Here is a 16,599-nt window from a genome sequence, read left to right on the forward strand (position 1 = left end):
TACTGTATTTTCTTTCTGTTATTCACCCCATTTCTTGGCATTGGATTTTATGTTATCCTTCCTATGGGCCATGCTCTCTCTAATTTGTTTTTTTTTTTTGTGTTTGTTTTTTTGTTGTTGTTGTTTTTGCTCCCTTCATTTCAGCCTTAAGATCCTTGCCCGCTTAATGACAGCTAAATTCTTGCATACAGAAATTAGAGAAAAGGGAGGTGCTTATGGTGGAGGTGCTAAGCTCAGCCACAGCGGGATTTTCACGCTCTACTCTTACAGGTGAGTGTCTGGGTTACCGTGTTTCCCATATGACAGCACCCACATTCCAGCCACTGGCTCTGCTCACTCACAACTCTGTCATTCTCTGTGAATGTTAGTACAAACAAAGGTTACGTATGCCGCCTATTTGGTTCCCATCTAGAGCAACTAGCCAGACCAGGCTCTATCTTTCTTGTTGCAAGGATCAGGCACAGTAGTGTAAGGGTTGTGTTGTTGTATTGTCTACATTAGACAAAATTCTAGCTTCATAACCAGCCTGTTTTCATAGGGTGCAACCAGAGTGCTTTCTGAACTTAACTTCTGTGTGGGCACCTAATCAGGATATGGTTCTGTTGGGCTTTCATAGGTGAGACTGTTGCCATTTTCTACAAATGCTTAGTTTCTGAGCCACTACTGCCTGAAGTCTTGTACGCCAACATGCTAAGAGCAAGGAGGCTCACCACTGCTGTCATTCTCCCTGTCCTGACTGTACCATGGGACTGCTCTTTAAACAGGGAGGGTCCCACTGACAAATTTGTTCCTTGATGGCGAACCTAAAGCATTAAGAGGAGCTTCGTATTAGACATAAGAGAAGACTCCAGAAACCTCCCCACCTCCAGCGAACTTCTAGATGATTCTGTATCTGTCGTAGGGAAGTAAGGGCTAGTTTAATGTATATCTTTTCCATGGCTCTTCTGTAACGTCTTGGTATTCCTGACACTCCTCTGTCCATGTGACTTCCTCTCCAGTTGGAGTCAGTCTAGCAATGAGGTCAGCAGGTGAACTGTGGTATTAGATAAAGAGGGAGTGTGTTATGAGGGCTTCTTCCATCAGATTTACATTGCTCTGTCACTGGGTTGTGTTGAGTGTAGATGATCAGGAAAAAAAAAATAGAGAACTGTTAAATCAACCTGATTACCATAGACTGTTTCCCCCTGTGATTGATAGATAGATAGATAGATAGATATGTTTCATTATTGCCTCTTTTTGGTTTCCCAGGGACCCAAACTCCATAGAAACACTCCAGTCTTTTGGGAAGGCTGTAGACTGGGCCAAATCTGGAAAGTTCACACAGCAGGACATTGACGAAGCCAAGCTTTCTGTGTTCTCTGCTGTGGATTCGCCCGTTGCTCCATCGGATAAAGGTATTTTAAAGAGATCTGGGAAACTGGATTCAGGGTTTCTCCAGGCACAGTCTCAGTCTTTTGAGTCACATGTCTCTGGACTCAAATGAACGAAGTACAGCAGCAACTATGTTGTTTCCGTTTCTCACATCTATCTGTCCTACGTTACGTGAGGGCCTGAACTTTGACCTTCCAAATGGCATGTGGTGGACTGCGGAGATAGCTGCATTAGTTAGGTTCTGTCACTAAGCAGGAATTTCCAACCTGAGTTGAATCCCTGTGAAAAGCCAGGCATGGTGGTAGATGCTTATTCATCCCAGCACTAGGAAGTTGAGAACAGGCAGAACAGGGGCTTAGGGTCAGTGAGCATACCCTACTTGGTGAACTCCAGGCCAGTGAGGAGGACCTCGTCTCAAAAAGCCAGGTGAGTGGCGCTGGATGGCTCAGCAATTAAGGGTGGCAATTACTCCCGTGGATCTGAGTGTGGCCCTCAGCACCTGAATCTGGCCACTAACACCCAACTGTAACTCTAGCTCCAAGGGATCTGACTGCCAGTTAGGGTGAAGGCAGGCATTCTGACATGGCATTATTTGTGTGGCTTTTGTTTGGGGTACTGTTACCACTATGTGACCTATACAGACTCTTCCTGTATACTCTGAAAAAGGGAGTCTATATTAAGTTCTGTTCGATTGTGCAGAAGTGGAGGTCAAATTCGATCCCCTCTTGCCCATCAAGTATTTTTGGTTGAAGAGTATACCATAAAGTGACATGAGTGTCCTCACTATGCTTTATGCACAGAGGCCCCTCCCTGTGCAAGCATCTCCCCAGCCCTACCTGTGCTTTAACTTTTAGGAATGGACCACTTCTTATATGGCCTCTCCGATGAGATAAAGCAGGCATACCGGGAACAGCTCTTTGCTGTCAGCCACGACAAACTGACCTCTGTGAGCCATAAGTGAGTATATGGGCCCTGGCTTCCTGTGTTCAGTTGGAGGAAGGGAAACTCAGGAAGGTGAAGGCTGCCTGCTGACCCTTCAAATAGGAAACAATCCAATGTGCCATCTCCCTTGCAGATACCTCGGCATCGGGAAGAGCACACACGGCCTGGCTATACTCGGACCAGAGAACTCAAAAATTGCCAAAGACCCATCGTGGATCATAAAATAATGAGTCTCACATTATTTCTGCATGTAAGATATCAGAGGCTCTAAAACACCAAGCCTCTGAGCTAACTTTAATGTGTACGATCATAAGCATTACTGGTTTCCTTGTTCCAAAAATCATAATTATGTCTTATTAAAAATCTGACAAAAGTGTTAATTGGCAAGTTGTACAAAAGCTCTTAAGGAAATACTGTGACTGTGGAGAAATTTATTAAACTAACCATGCATTAAATGACAAAGGTGAACAAATTAAAATTCTGAAATGTTACCAAGCCTAGAACATTTTTTTTTTTAATAGAAGTCAGCTCTGACCTACCTGAACGTTAGTCTTTATTATGAAGAGTATTTTACTACTTTAAAATGAAAATGTTTAGGCCTTCATTTAGAGAAATGGCTCAGCAGCTGAGAGCACTTACTGCTCCTGCAGGAGACCAGGGTTGTGTGCCTAGCATCCGAATAGCAGCTCCCAGCCATCTGTAACTCGTTTCGAGGGTTCCGACGCCTCTTTTGGCTTCTATGGGCACAGCATGCATTTGGTGCACAGGCATGCGTGCAGGTAAAACATTCATCCACATAAAGAGTGAGGATAGTTTTTTTTAGAGTGAGTGCAAGAACAAATGTAGAGGTGCATGTGTGATCACACTGCAGGCCAGGAGAGTGCAGATTTAAGTTGCACAGGGCAGCCCAGGGAGCATCTGCCTCCAGAGCTACCTCAAGCCTTTGCCCTGTCTTTACTGAGGGCGTTCCTTTTACTTTATCCTCAAACACAGCTGACATTTAATCATCCCTTTACTCTGTAAAAATGTTCTCATTAGCTGTGTAGATATGAGGACGCCTGTAAGTAGAAATGAGAATCCTACAGTAGGCACAAGAAGCACAGGATGCTTTGCTCTCAAATGACTCATCAGTATGGGGTGTGTATGTTGGGGGCACTATTTCAAGGGACCCCTTCACGAGGGTGGAAACCCAAGTTCCACCCAGCACCCTGACTGCTTTTAAAGAAGCTGTCAGATTGTCCTTCCTAAACCCCCTTGGTATAAAACTAGGGCTGAAATTGAGAATATGACTACAGGTTCATACTTTACCGTTTTAATATTCTATATGTGATCTCATTTTAAAAGACCATAAACCTATCTTAGAATAGTGATGGGCATCTTAGTCATAGCACTTGGGAGGCAGAAAACAGGAAGATCTTTGTGAGCTCAAAGCTGGTCTGGGCTACAAAGCAAATTCCAGGCTACCCCAAAATAATTAAAATCACAAACCTAGAGTTAATCTTTTCTGTCTGTATGATTATCAAGGTCAAGGCCAGATAAGCACCATGCTCAGGACCCAGACCAGTGTGCCTGTACATGTGGGTTGGGGTGAAAGAGAAAGTTAATTTGCCAGCATTCATCAGGCATCACCCACCATGTTTTGTTTTACGAGACAGGTTCTTGCACTGGCTAGTTCACTTAAGCAGGCTAGGGTGACTGGCCAGCACCCCAGGGATCTGCCTGACCCTGCTAGTGTATGTCACTACACCTTGCTTTTTCAGTGTGAGGACCAAATTCAAATACTCTGATCCACCACCCCCTTCTTCGGGATCTTCAGGACAGCGGCAAAGGAGCATCATGCTTACTAAATGGCACAGAGCTGGTGTCTATCATAGTGCCTTCTTTCCCTTCTCTTCTGACTTTGTATTTGCACAGCCTCTTTCTATATACCTGCCTCCGGAGTACTGAAGGAGACGTTGCTAACCTCTCTCCACAAAACTGCTGAGGAAACCTTTGGTGGCATGGAAAAATCATCCTGAGGTCGATACAATAAACGAGTACCATGGGAGTTGTAACCAAATGTTTAATTCCACAACATACACACATGGTAGAGCAAAGACAGTAACCCGTACAGTAGAAAACTGACACTGGATCAAGCGTGTGAGGCTGGGTTTCATGCCTCGGGGTCTGATGGGTCAGTGCTTATGGCAAGTGGTGCTCTCTGATTATCACTGCTGACAATATTGGTCAACGATACTTGCATAAAGTGCTGATAAATAACTATGTTACAAAATGGTCCCTGGGGAACCTTACACGCTTCCCTAGATAAGTGTGTAGGTCAGGTGATGGCATGCTGGATCAGATGTTTGCTGGTTCTCCTTGGAAGGGACCCTGTTGGCTCCGCAAAGGCTCCAGCTTGCCTGCATCGGACACGTCATAGCTTGTCTTGTACTTGGCCAAGATCTTCATGAGAGGCCGCAGTTTCAACCACCACTGCTCCTGGGGGATCCGGTGCCTGTCAGGAAGACAAGTCAGCCATCTAGTATTACATTTGTGCTAGCAGACAACTTCCAACTGCTATAGGCCACTAGGAGCTATTTGAATAGCCTCCCCAGAAAGATGGACTGTGTGCTGCAGTCACCTGGATAAATTTCAGGAATGATAAGGCAACTTTCATGTCAAGACAAGGCCTTATATAGCTCATGGTGGCTTTTAAACTTGTAATCCTTCAACTTGTCAAGAGAATGCTAAAATGACAGGCAAACACCACCATACCCTGTGTGTGTGTGTATGCATGTATGTATGTACATGCTTGTGTGTCAATGGAAATTGAACCTGGGCTAGGTAAGTGCTCTACCACAAAGCTGTGCCCTCAGTCCTTTATATATTTTGTGTTTGGAAGCAAATTCTCACCATTTATCCAGTCTGACCTTGGTTTTAGGAGTTCCCTGAATCAGCCTCATAGTGCTAGGGTTGCAGGCCTGTCCCACCACAGGATTTTTACACAGGTTAGATGAAACTATTACCTGCCCAATGGTGTGCTCTCTTTCTCTTTCTCTTTGTGTTTGTGTGTGTGTGTGTTTAACTAGCTTCAGAAAAGCCCGTATGTTGCTTACAACAGTGCTTATAATACGTGAATTCTCTAGAGTATCCAGGGTAGCATTGGTGATCTGTCCTCAAAGCTCCTATTTTTCTCATGCCTTCTAGAGATGAGATTTAGGTTAGCATGTCATTGACTTACTCAAAATCAGTTACTTTCTTCAGTTCTGCCACTGGTTGAAACATGAGTTCTCTTTTGTTTATTCCCAGGACACAAATGGAATCATCATTAACAAACTTTTTTCCTATGAAAGTTAAAAAAACAAACTTAAGAAGTACTCAGAATATTGAATGAACAGATTAAACTTTGTAGAAAGGACAGGACAGTGAATGGACAGAAACCTTCAGAGACCAAATCTGTGGACTGAGGAAAGACCGACAAGTCCTTGGAAGCCTAAGGAGTGTCAGGTCTGTGCAAAGCCCAATGGGGGTGAGGATTACACCTGAGAAACAGTTGTCCCATCTCTTGAGGGGACCTCCAACTGTGACCAGGGTCCTTCCCAGACTGCCACCACAGCGTCTCCTTAGGCATCCTCAAGGGTGCTCCAGGATGAGGTACAAAGAGGCCTAGCCTGTTCCAGGGCCTTCCTTCTATCACACAAAGAGGAGCCCATTTTACCTGCCATCCATACATTAGTATACTACACCTACAGTATAGCAGACACCAATGGGAAAAGTTCCTAGAAACAAGAATCTTGTATAGTACAGGTCAAGAATTTCACTATTAGTGTAATAAGAAAAGAATTTCACTAAATAGTGTAATAAAATATACTTAAATTGCAGAAAGATTTCACTTTAATAATTATTGTTCATGAACAAACAGGGAAAGAAAATATACGCAGAAAGAAAGAATACAAGAGCATGAAATGATGTAGAAAAATTATCAAGAGAAAAAAAAGTCAGTCAGGACTTTGAAAATACTAGAAGTCAGTGGGAACTATTTATATTCATGTTGTGGAACGCCACTTTTGTAACCCCCATGGGGGACATTGTATAGTTATATCCTGATGAAAAACACACCTAGTGCAACTGATATGAGGTAGTGAGAAAGTGCCAAAGTCTGGCCTAAATAGCCAATATAAAGAGGGAAAGAAATTTAGAAATGCAGGCCTCAAAAGGGAATAGTACAAAAAGTTTGATGCAGCTGTTTTGAAATGTAAATAATTTTAAACTATGTTAAAGGAAAAATAAAGGGTGTAGTTTCATTAAGTGTAAATGAAATCCATTTAGCAGTCAAGCCTTTACACAGAGAAAACTGCAAGTCTTGACAGGTGGTTTCATGGGAAGGGTCTGCCAAACATAGTGAAAGCTAAACTTCCATCTTACACAGACTGTCAGGGGCTACTACAGCGCCCCTTCATTATTCAAACTTGACCCTGCTGTCTAACAAGGAAAATTACCTGTGGGGAAACAGCTGGCAGATGCTTTCCATCACTGTAACAAATGGCCTGCCCCAAGTCTGGGTGACAGTCATGCGCCGGGTGGACATAAAGGAAACCAGTATGCCTGTGAGTGACCACAGGCCTGCAGACAGACTTAGAGCCTCTGCTGCGTATCCGTCTGGGATAGGTGTTAGGTGGGGGTGGGGGGTGGGAGGGGAACTAGACCCCAGACACTAGAGCATATTGAGTCAGCAGCTTGGATACACATGAAGGATTACTTGGTTTTCATGAGCTTTTCTATCTTGTGTGTTCATCAATATGTGAACAAGACCAAAAGTACAAAAGTACAGCAGTCTACCACTGCTCTTCCTTCATACAACCTAGAAAACTGAGCTAAGCTACACCTTTCAAGATGCATTCCCTTGTTAGTGACACTCTAAAAGAAATCAAGGAAATGGTTATCATAAAATCCCAAGGTTACCTATAGAAGAGAGAAGATAATATGGAAGTCATTATGCCCCGCCCTGTGTAAAGTTGCCTGTGAATCAAAGCAGTGATAGATAGAGTAAAGGGACCTGAAACATGTTTCATGACACCCAAGAGAGAAATAAAAATTACATTTTATAGTCTTGCTAATGATGAGCAGTATGGGCCAAGCAATCTTCTGGCTAACAAGAATGCTACCAAACAATTTTTCACTCATTGCTGACTGCAGAAATAAAACATTTGCTTTTTTTATTAGTTACGTTTAGTTATAATCTTGGGAAGTCCTAAGTGGTATTCGGTACTCAAAGACAAGGAGAGCTAATACGGTATGCCAGACATCCCACAGGTAGATTTAAGAAAGGAAAAATACCATATCTTTTATAATACAGGGTTCCCAGTGAGCCAGCCGAGGCATCACATACCTCATCCACTTCCCACTGCTTCCTACCTGTGCCCTGGGACTGCTTCAGTTTATCCGTGATCCACTCCATAGCTCTTGCAGAAATTTTGGTTCCAAAGTTTCTGTCGAATGGAGAAGGCGCTCCACCCTGTGGTGGGCAAGTTATATAAAATGTAAGTCACACAGCAATTTCTCCTGCTTTTTAGAAAAAGAAGCCGATGGAAAATACCATGGCTTAACAAGACCCGTGTGGTATTCAGAACTGCTAATCTACAAATATGGTTTGGTTTTGCATATCTAGGAGAGGAAGGAAATGGGTCCACAAGTCCAAGAGCCTAACCTCAGCCTGCTACGCAACCCTGTAGTGTTCTCAATTAAAGGAGTAAGCAACTGTGTGTGTCTGTGTGTCTCAGTGTCTGTCTTTGTGGTACAGGCATGTGAGTGGATACATGTGCTCACCTATATATACACATGCAGAAGACAGAGCAACACATCAGGTGTGTACATCATTGGCTTTCCAAACCAATTGTCTTGAGACAGGGTCTCTCATAACCGGAAGCTCCCCTATTTAGGCTAGGCTGCCTGGGCAGTTGGTTTTTAGGATGTTTATCTCACACCCCAGTTTTGGGGTTCCAGAAATGGGCAGCCATGCCTGGCTTATTATGATTCCAAATAATGATTCAAATGCTGGTCCTTGTTCTTACAGAGGAAGCGCTATTTATCCACTGAGCCACCTTTCCAGCCCACTTCAGGGATCAGGGATGAATCACAACTTCTCTGATGAAAGTCTGCGGACTCAAAAAAATGGAAGTCTACATATCCCTACCCATATTAACTTCAGGAATTCATGAACCCTTGGGAAACAAGTTAGTGGCTCCCAGTTTGAAAGTTCCCCAAAAAGGGCATCTTGATGCTGCTATTTTACTAGTGGGCTCTAGGGAGCTCTGAGCATGACTGAGACTCTTCCTCACTGAATGATGTGGGAGAGCAATTGTGGGTAGTTCCTGAGGTCAATCTTGGGCCTCCACTTTGACATACCAAAAAATTTAAAAGGTGCATATACATACATGAGCAAAAGACACACTAGAGAGAGAAGCAAGATGGATGAAGATTTAAAAGCTGCACACAGGCCAACAAATAAACAATGGGACTAAGCTGACCTCCAGCCTTGCCATGTGGGCACGCTCACTTGTCAGAAATGGGAGGGAGGAAAGAAAGAAAAGAAGAAAGAGAGAACGAAAGAAGGAAGGAAGGAAAAAAGAAAGAAAGAGAGAGAGAAAGAAAGAAAGAAAGAAAGAAAGAAAGAAAAAGAAAGGAAGGAAGAAAGAAAGAAAAGAAAAAAAAACAATGAAGGCAATGAAAGTTCCCATATTGTAGAGGTGGTGAAGCATTTCTAACTTTCCAAATGATCTTAATCTGGTAAAAGTGTCAAATAAATACTACTGGTCTGATACTCCACCTTAAATCTTATTAAACGCTGATATGTAATTCAATAAAGTAATCAGAGTATTTCCAATGACCAGTTTTCTTTCTTGCCTCTGTGAAAGCTGATGGTTTTCCCACTAAAAATCCTACTGTGGCTTGAGTGTGGAATGTTTCCCCCATACCCTCAACTCGCAATTGAGCTTGAGATAGATTAACCGGAAGAAGTATGTCACTGAGGAAGCTCACTTGATGTCTCTTGGCCCAGCACCCAGCTCAACCTCATGATTGCTCTTTGCCTCCCACTCCTGCCCTTATGCCTTTCCTGCCATGATTGGCCCTATCTCCTTAAACTATAGGTCAACAAAAGTCCTCCCTCCATCAAGTTGCTTTTTGTCAGCTATTTGATCATGGCAATAAGAAAAGCAACGAAGTACTTTCCATAAGCCCCGATGTCACAGGTGACACAGAATCCTAAAGAAGACGGTATTTGGTGTGACTTAAATTCTTAAAGAATTTCAGAATTTGCTTATGCTCACTTCCCACAGAAGGGCCCCATTCTAAGGGGGGGCTCCTGGAGACTCAGTGATCAGGGAAGGCCTCAACCTACCTGCTGCATGTGGCCCAGCACGTTTTTCCTGCAGTCAAACACTCCTTTGCCCTCCTCTGAGTAGAGCTGGTAAATGAAGTCAGTGGTGAAATTGACATTGCAGCTTTCATTTCTGAAATGAATGTGAAGGAGTCAAGTTTACTCAGGGCTGTGAAGAGGGGCTGAGGATTTTCTAGAGAAGAGCTCCACTCAACCAGCCTGCTCAAGGTTTCAGGGCGCCCAGTCATTTGCCTGTCAGCCTTCTTCACCTCTGCCCCTACCCTGACTCTGTGTATTTCCCGTTCCTCATGAAGGCCTTAAGTAAATGAGTGGCAGATGTCTTGAAAATAACAATAGACTATAGAGCAGAAATAAAATGTAAGAGGTTGTCTTTTATTTAAATGAAGGCCTGGTTCTTTTTAACAACTCAGAGCTGTGCCTGTGTTTCTCTAGCATTCAGAGAATCAGAAGATGCACAGGGCAGTTTCTGTCCAAGAACCCACACCCAAAGGGAAGAACTGAAACACTTTCTACTACCTGAGAACAAGGCCCCTCTGGATGCTCGTCTTCATTTTGTTTCTCAAGTGCTCCACGTTGGACTAGAAAAGATTGTTTTGTTAGTCGGTTAGACAGTGTACTCATTTGGTACCTACTGTAATGCCATGTAGACTACAATGTAGCACCAGGTATAAACACACTGAGCTGCCTTTAAATGTTTTCCAGGGTATCACATTACACAGGAGTTAGTGGACAGTGGGAAATCCGGTGCTATCAGTAGTAAATCAGATAAACATGGCATGTGTAAGACGTGGGGCTAGGCTACCGAGTACATCTATTTAATGTTCATGAGTGTGATGGTTAGTTTTCATTGTCAACCTGGCCCAATCCATAATCACCTACAAGAGTCTCTGTAGATTAGGCTGGCTCTATGGGCACGCCTGTGGGGGACTGTCTTGATTATATCAGTTGAGGTGGGCAGACCCACTCATTGTGGGTGGCACCATTTCCTAAGAAGGGCATTCTAAACTCTATACAAAAGAGAAAATAAGCTGAGCACTAGCACGCATGCATTCATTCTCTCTGCTCGTGACTGCACGTGACCAGCTTCCAGTCCCTGTTCCTCTGACTTCCATGTAATAAGGGCATAACCTGAAACTAGGGGGAAAACAAACACTTTCTCCCTCAAGTTGCTCTTGCCTGGGTGTTTTATCATAACAACAGGAGACAAAGCTGGGTCAGTGGCAGTATTTCAAAAGGCCTAAGGGATGCAGTTTAAAACACCAGGTCCCATTAAATAAATATCTTTAGATGACTTATGCCAAATACTGGGAAAGCATTATCATATTTCTCAAAAGACTGAATCATTTAAAAATACATACGCATACATAAACACAGAGAGGAAGTGTGTGTGTTAAGACCCCTTAGAGCACTTGCTACTCTTGCAGAGGACCCAGCTTCTGTTCTCAGTGCCCATACGGTGGCTCACAGCCATCCTTAATGGCAGTTCAAAAGGATCTGGCACCCTCTTCTGGCCCCTGAAGATGTGCACATACATACATACTCACAAAATACTCACATGTATAAAGTAAAAATAAATGAATTAATGATTAATTATACATAATTTGTGTGCGTGTGTGTGTGTGTGTGTGTGTGTGTGTGTGACCCTCAATCCTACCTAGTCATGGTCACCCATCCAAAGAGCACCTAAAACTTCCGTCCAAGCACCTGGATTTGGAGATGACAACTGAAAAGCAAACATCTTGCAGTCTTGTCCAGCACCATCTCCGGCCTTCAGAAAACCAATGGGGAGGTAGTATATATGGTAAATAAAGTTCTTTCCTCAGCACGGCTGGGAGCCAAGCATGCATGTCGAGCATCCACGGACATACCTGCAGGTCTCTGATGTCAAATGACTCCTCAAAGATGTAGGCAGCATCAGCTCCTGCTGCAAGTCCCCCCATGCTGGACAGGTAACCACAGTATCCGCCCATGGTCTCAATGATGAACACCCGGCGCTTGGTTCCACTGGCTGACTGTTTAATTCGGTCACACGTCTGGCCACAGACAAGGAGATCCGTCATTTGAGTCCAGGACCTTGGCTAGTGCCAGTGCACTAGCCCAGGGCATGCTCCTCCCACCCCACCCCCCACCCCACAAGCTGCAGCAGGTACCTCCACCACATCCCAGAGCACAGGAGCAAGCACTGGCCTCAGAGAGGAGTGGTACACACAGCTGCTTACATGCAGCTTCTCAGAATCTCTGTGATCACGCGTGAGGGGGCCTGGCTGGGCCATTACCCTGGAGACTAGTCACCCTCAGCTTACTTGCTTTGCTGTTTGACTACATCCTTGCTGAAAGGATTCTTTTTTTTTTGCAAGTCAATCTTTAGCTGTTGTGAATTTCTATTTCTATGGAACTGTTGGTTACCCGGTTTCCTATTTGCTGTCTTTACTTTTCTAATGTTTTGTTGTGAAAACCTTTTTGAGATGTTGGAGGTTTTATTCATAAGGGTTCCTCTGTCTAAAGAGAACAGCTTCTTGGATAAAGGCATCCAGAGACATCTTGCAGGTACTGGCACCAAGTTTCATATGGAAATGCAAAGCCAACCACTCTCCATAAGGAACCAGGTTCAGGACAGAGGACAACTGAAAAACTGCCCACTGCTTCACACTGCGGCAGTGTTCGGTGCCATTCATTTTCTCAGAAATCACTGAAAGCTTCCCACCTCGTTCTCAGCCATCTGTTCTCTTCCCAGGAAAAAGAGACCCATATATTGCAATCCAAACTTGATGGTGCTCTTGCCCTCTTCAAAGCCCTTGGGCACGGCTTTTAAGTATGCATCAAACCTTTCTGCTGGATGCTGAGGCCTGCCTATCCTCAGCACCCTGTCCAGCTCCCAGCTCCAGCTGTTGTTCTAGCTCAGAGATATACTGACCTGTGAGCCTCCACAGGACCTTTGCACACAGTGGGCTCCGGGCATGGTAAGAACTGTATACAGAAGTCCCCAAAGGTATTTCCGTTCCCTGCCTTCTGTCCCTCACAGCTGTGGGCAGATGGCTGCTATGTTAACACAACCGGCGTGCAGCCATCTACTACAACCACTATAGGGAACTCACTTGAGCTCTTTCCTGCTCGCTTATCTGCAACCTGTGACCCAGTTAGAAAAGTCATTTCCTCAGGAAGATACTGTGTGACCTCCAGGACTGGACAGTCCCTCTGCTAGAGTCCTCTCTTCACTCCAGGATGTCTTCCTGCAAAGTGTGCTTTTTAGATTTGGGTATTTCCTCTCTGGATGCAATTCCCTGGAGGACAGAAACCCTATGCTGGGCTAAAGCCACTGCAATATCCATCACAGCTGGCTGTGCCTCCAACACCATAGATGCTTAACTGAATAGAAGTACATGAGCTACTTGGCCTACCCATCCACAGTCAGGAGCTAAGAGGAGAGTAATATGAAGAGAGATTGCAACAGTCACAGATCTTTAGGGGAAACAGAAAGTGAGTCTTTGCACCATTTGAACATTTTTTATATGATTCACTATTATATTTAATAGATCACACTTATGAACAAACAGGTTTTATGAAAAACCTTGCAGTCTGTAATGTCTTTAGTAGATCCTCCTGCCTGAAAGCATTGAATATGTACTTTGTGGGTGTGAGGCCTTGAATTCTCTAGAAACAGAGATGTAACAAAGGAAGAGAGATCAAATGTTGTACTGAACATCTGTTTATGACACTCAAGTGCTGAAAGGAAGTCACTGCTTAGGCAAGTGCCCAGGTCCCAGAAGGGAGCAAAACCACACTGGTTATTTTTCCACTTCGGTCTTTCCCAAGTGTCCATTCTATTACCCACCAATCCAAAGAACCATGCTGTAGTTACTTTATGATTCAAGACTATTACTAAGGAGACTTTAGGCACAAAGCCTGTTAATACAGATCTCTAAGCCCTGATCCAAATGAGACATAATCTAACTAGACTATACCTGACCTGGAACCAAAGCCCAGGCTTTCTGTTTAGCCCTGGCTAGAAAAACAGCAGCATGGGTTTGAAATGATATGCTTTGCTCAAAGCTTTCTTACATGCCTGAGTACTCTCGTCACCCAGATTGCATCTGAAGACTTCAGTTAGCTTCTTCTAAAAATTGTAAGCTATCCTAGCCATGTCTCACTCAATTACTAGAAGTAGTACTGACACAGAAAGGGCCAATGTACCAATATGCCCACCTACCTACCATGTGCCAGTGGCACACTGAAAGGCTTCCCTGACTTCTGATGGAGAGCAGGATCCATTTACAGGTCTTGCCTCTTATTCTACAAATGCCTCATTTGCAAGTTCATCGAGCTCCGAGGACACAGACTGAGGATTCCCTCTCTAGGTGGGTGGGGGCCTCTGGGAGGAGTCCTAGTGAAAAATGTCAAGCTATAGTCCAAACACCATGGCTGCTCTGTTACACACACTTAAATGAAAGGTGAGACAATGAGGCAGAGGTCAAGATGGAGCTACATTTTTAAAAAGAGATATTAATAGACTTCATAGAATTTAATATGGGAGCAGTCATGTCTTACAAGGTAAAAGGATCCCTACCTACTCTTCCTTTGGCCTGATAATTGATATTTGTTCAGACTACTCACTGAAGAATTCAGGTGGCCACATAGGGAAGGAGCTGGGCAGCAGGCAGGGCACTGCTTACTGTCTTACTATGTACTGGCAGAGAACTGGCTGATCCTCATTTATCTCTCAGTGAAGTCAAAGTGGTTCCGGCCGGTGTCTAAGCCAGAAGGCTAAAGCATGTGGGGTCATTTAGGACATCTAGGTATGACAACACCTGTTCACAGATATTAGAGGGAAAGCTCTGGGCCCTAAGGCACTTAGTGACTAGGCTTCAATTGACAGGCTTGTTTGTGATTCTATTTAACATGCCAAGAAACTTGGGCCGGGGGTTGATAAGTAGGGGCCTGGGGGAGCTTCCACATTGCTTATGAGCTATACCAACACACAGGTTACAAGGGAGACACCTAGGGTCCCAGCTGTGATCTTAGTGGAAAACTCAGATGCTTAGTCTCACTCCCTCTTTTTCCTCCCAAGTAATTTAACTTAGAAGAAAGAACTTGGGATATAAGGAATCCCTCCAACAGCTGTAATTCATTGCCAACTCTAAAGCAGTGGTTCTCAACCTTTCTATTCTGCAACCCTTTAATACAGTTCCTTGTGTTGTGGTGACCCCCAGACATATATTATTTCCTTGCTACCTTTGTAACTGTAATTTTGCTACTGTTATGAATGGTAATGTAAACATCTGATCTGCAGGATATCTGATATGGGACCGCTGGGGGTCCCAACCCAGAGGTTGAGAGCCACACTGCGCTAGCACCAACATGCATGTGAACATCCTAAGAGGTCAGCTTGCTGCCGCTGGGTTGGGGTGGAAAAAAAAATGAGCATGGTGAAAAGTCAAGCTACATGCTTGACCATCCTTCTTTCTGCTGTTTTATAACCACTACCTGCAGCAAAAGACTTTGAAGCTAGTGGGCATCCTCCTGCCTCAGTAGCACTAGAGTTCGTTCATTTCATTACCTGTGTTACAATGCAGATAGCGACAGTACCACACCTAGCACCTGCAGGTCCATCTCCCCACACAGTAGGTAGCAGGTAGAGCCACCATCCTCTGAGAAAGTGACTGTGTCTCCAGAGTGCCTCTCATCTCACCAGGAAGGCTTTCCAAGCAATGGCCTCGGGCTTCCACTGTCTGAACCACACTCTGGGAACTCTTAGGATTACTTACTTAGATCCAGTTCTTAGATCCAGATCTCATTCTTGAGACTTGTTCTCTAACCTCCCCTTCTCCAACATCACAACTCTAACATAACAATGGAACTTTGGACAGAAGCAGCTGACCTTAACAGCTCTCCTATTCAGATGGTACAGAAATATTATAGAGAGGCCTGCACAGAGTGTTTTAATAGAGACCAGGCTCTCACCATGAGAAACTAGGAAATACTATCCTATTTATTGTTAAAAGTATGGCCAAATGGTAAAGATATGCTTTGGGGCTTAATCCTTCCAAAAAAATATGAAAGGATGTCTTTTTCAATTTCTAATTAAGGTCAGAAGTGACCTGGAGAAGCTCGGGTTTTCTCTGTCAGAGGGGACAGAGGTGCATCATGGGTTAGTCATTAGATGGAACAGCTGCTCCTTTCTCGGAGCAAGTTGAGAGCTTGAGCTGACAGGTAGGTAGGCTTAGGGAACAAAAAAAATATAGTTAAGACAAGCAAAGCAAAATTAGAATAGAAGCAGGTTTCTTACCTCAACAACGACATTCAGGCCAGTATCAGAACCGAGACTTACTTCTGTGCCAGGGACATTGTTGCTAACAGTGGTAGGCAAAACGCATATTGGGATGCAAAACTCCTCGTGGCTGTTTCGTGCATCACCCAGAATCATGGCGCTATTAAAAGCCTGTAGCAGCAGGGCCATGGCAATTAGAGGAGTACCAGTGCATCCCTTGCCAAGTCACTTAGCACAGGCAGTAACTCCAGGGATGTGACAGGGAGGGAACCAAGTAACCAGCAGGAAGTTGGTCCACATGGGTCCTCGGAGCCCATGAAAGGCCTGGGTTGGCATCTGAGCAGGTGCAGAGCACGCACGCCTCAATTATTCACGGGCTACCGTACATCCCTCAGCCTTGTCCTTCTTGTCCCGCAGGAAGAGGATACAAGCAGCAGAGTCAAGGTGGTGCAAAGCAGGCAGCAAAGCAGGCAGCAGGCCGAGGGGACAGAGGTGCATCATGGGTTAGTCATTAGATGGAACAGCTGCTCCTTTCTCGGCATTACGGAGGAGGTGGGGGGAAAAGTGAGGTTGGGGCATTTAAGCGCAAAACCAATCCCAACACTTCTCTGGGTTGAGGTGGAGAGTGGAGAGGAGCACATGG

General features: G+C 44.4%; 2 protein-coding genes across 6 annotated transcripts in view; one reads left to right on the forward strand and one right to left on the reverse strand.

Annotated features, from left to right (window-relative positions):
* Positions 1-2,804, forward strand: part of Pitrm1 (pitrilysin metallopeptidase 1) — a 31,735-nt gene extending 28,931 nt beyond the window's left edge. For both annotated transcript variants that reach the window (XM_021657069.2, XM_021657071.2), the window contains exons 24-27: positions 145-270; positions 1,249-1,394; positions 2,226-2,328; positions 2,447-2,804. In XM_021657069.2, the coding sequence (XP_021512744.1) occupies positions 145-270; positions 1,249-1,394; positions 2,226-2,328; positions 2,447-2,540 (469 nt within the window). In that variant the 3' untranslated portion in view covers positions 2,541-2,804. The remainder of the gene's footprint in view (positions 1-144; positions 271-1,248; positions 1,395-2,225; positions 2,329-2,446) is intronic.
* A 1,553-nt stretch (positions 2,805-4,357) lies between these two features.
* The window catches only part of Pfkp (phosphofructokinase, platelet), a 63,701-nt gene continuing 51,459 nt past the window's right edge, over positions 4,358-16,599 (reverse strand). For 3 of the 4 annotated variants that reach the window (XM_021657073.2, XM_060372542.1, XM_060372541.1), the window contains exons 17-22: positions 11,560-11,724; positions 10,208-10,269; positions 9,692-9,803; positions 7,708-7,807; positions 5,534-5,636; positions 4,358-4,807 (exon numbers count right to left, since the gene is read on the reverse strand). In XM_021657073.2, the coding sequence (XP_021512748.1) occupies positions 4,651-4,807; positions 5,534-5,636; positions 7,708-7,807; positions 9,692-9,803; positions 10,208-10,269; positions 11,560-11,724 (699 nt within the window). In that variant the 3' untranslated portion in view covers positions 4,358-4,650. Of the gene's footprint in view, positions 4,808-5,533; positions 5,637-7,707; positions 7,808-9,691; positions 9,804-10,207; positions 10,270-11,559; positions 11,725-15,974; positions 16,128-16,599 lie in introns of all 4 variants that reach the window. The other variant, XM_060372543.1, reaches the window with a different exon arrangement.

Source organism: Meriones unguiculatus, chromosome 19, assembly GCF_030254825.1.
Source record: "Meriones unguiculatus strain TT.TT164.6M chromosome 19, Bangor_MerUng_6.1, whole genome shotgun sequence".
Taxonomy (NCBI): Eukaryota; Metazoa; Chordata; class Mammalia; order Rodentia; family Muridae; genus Meriones; species Meriones unguiculatus.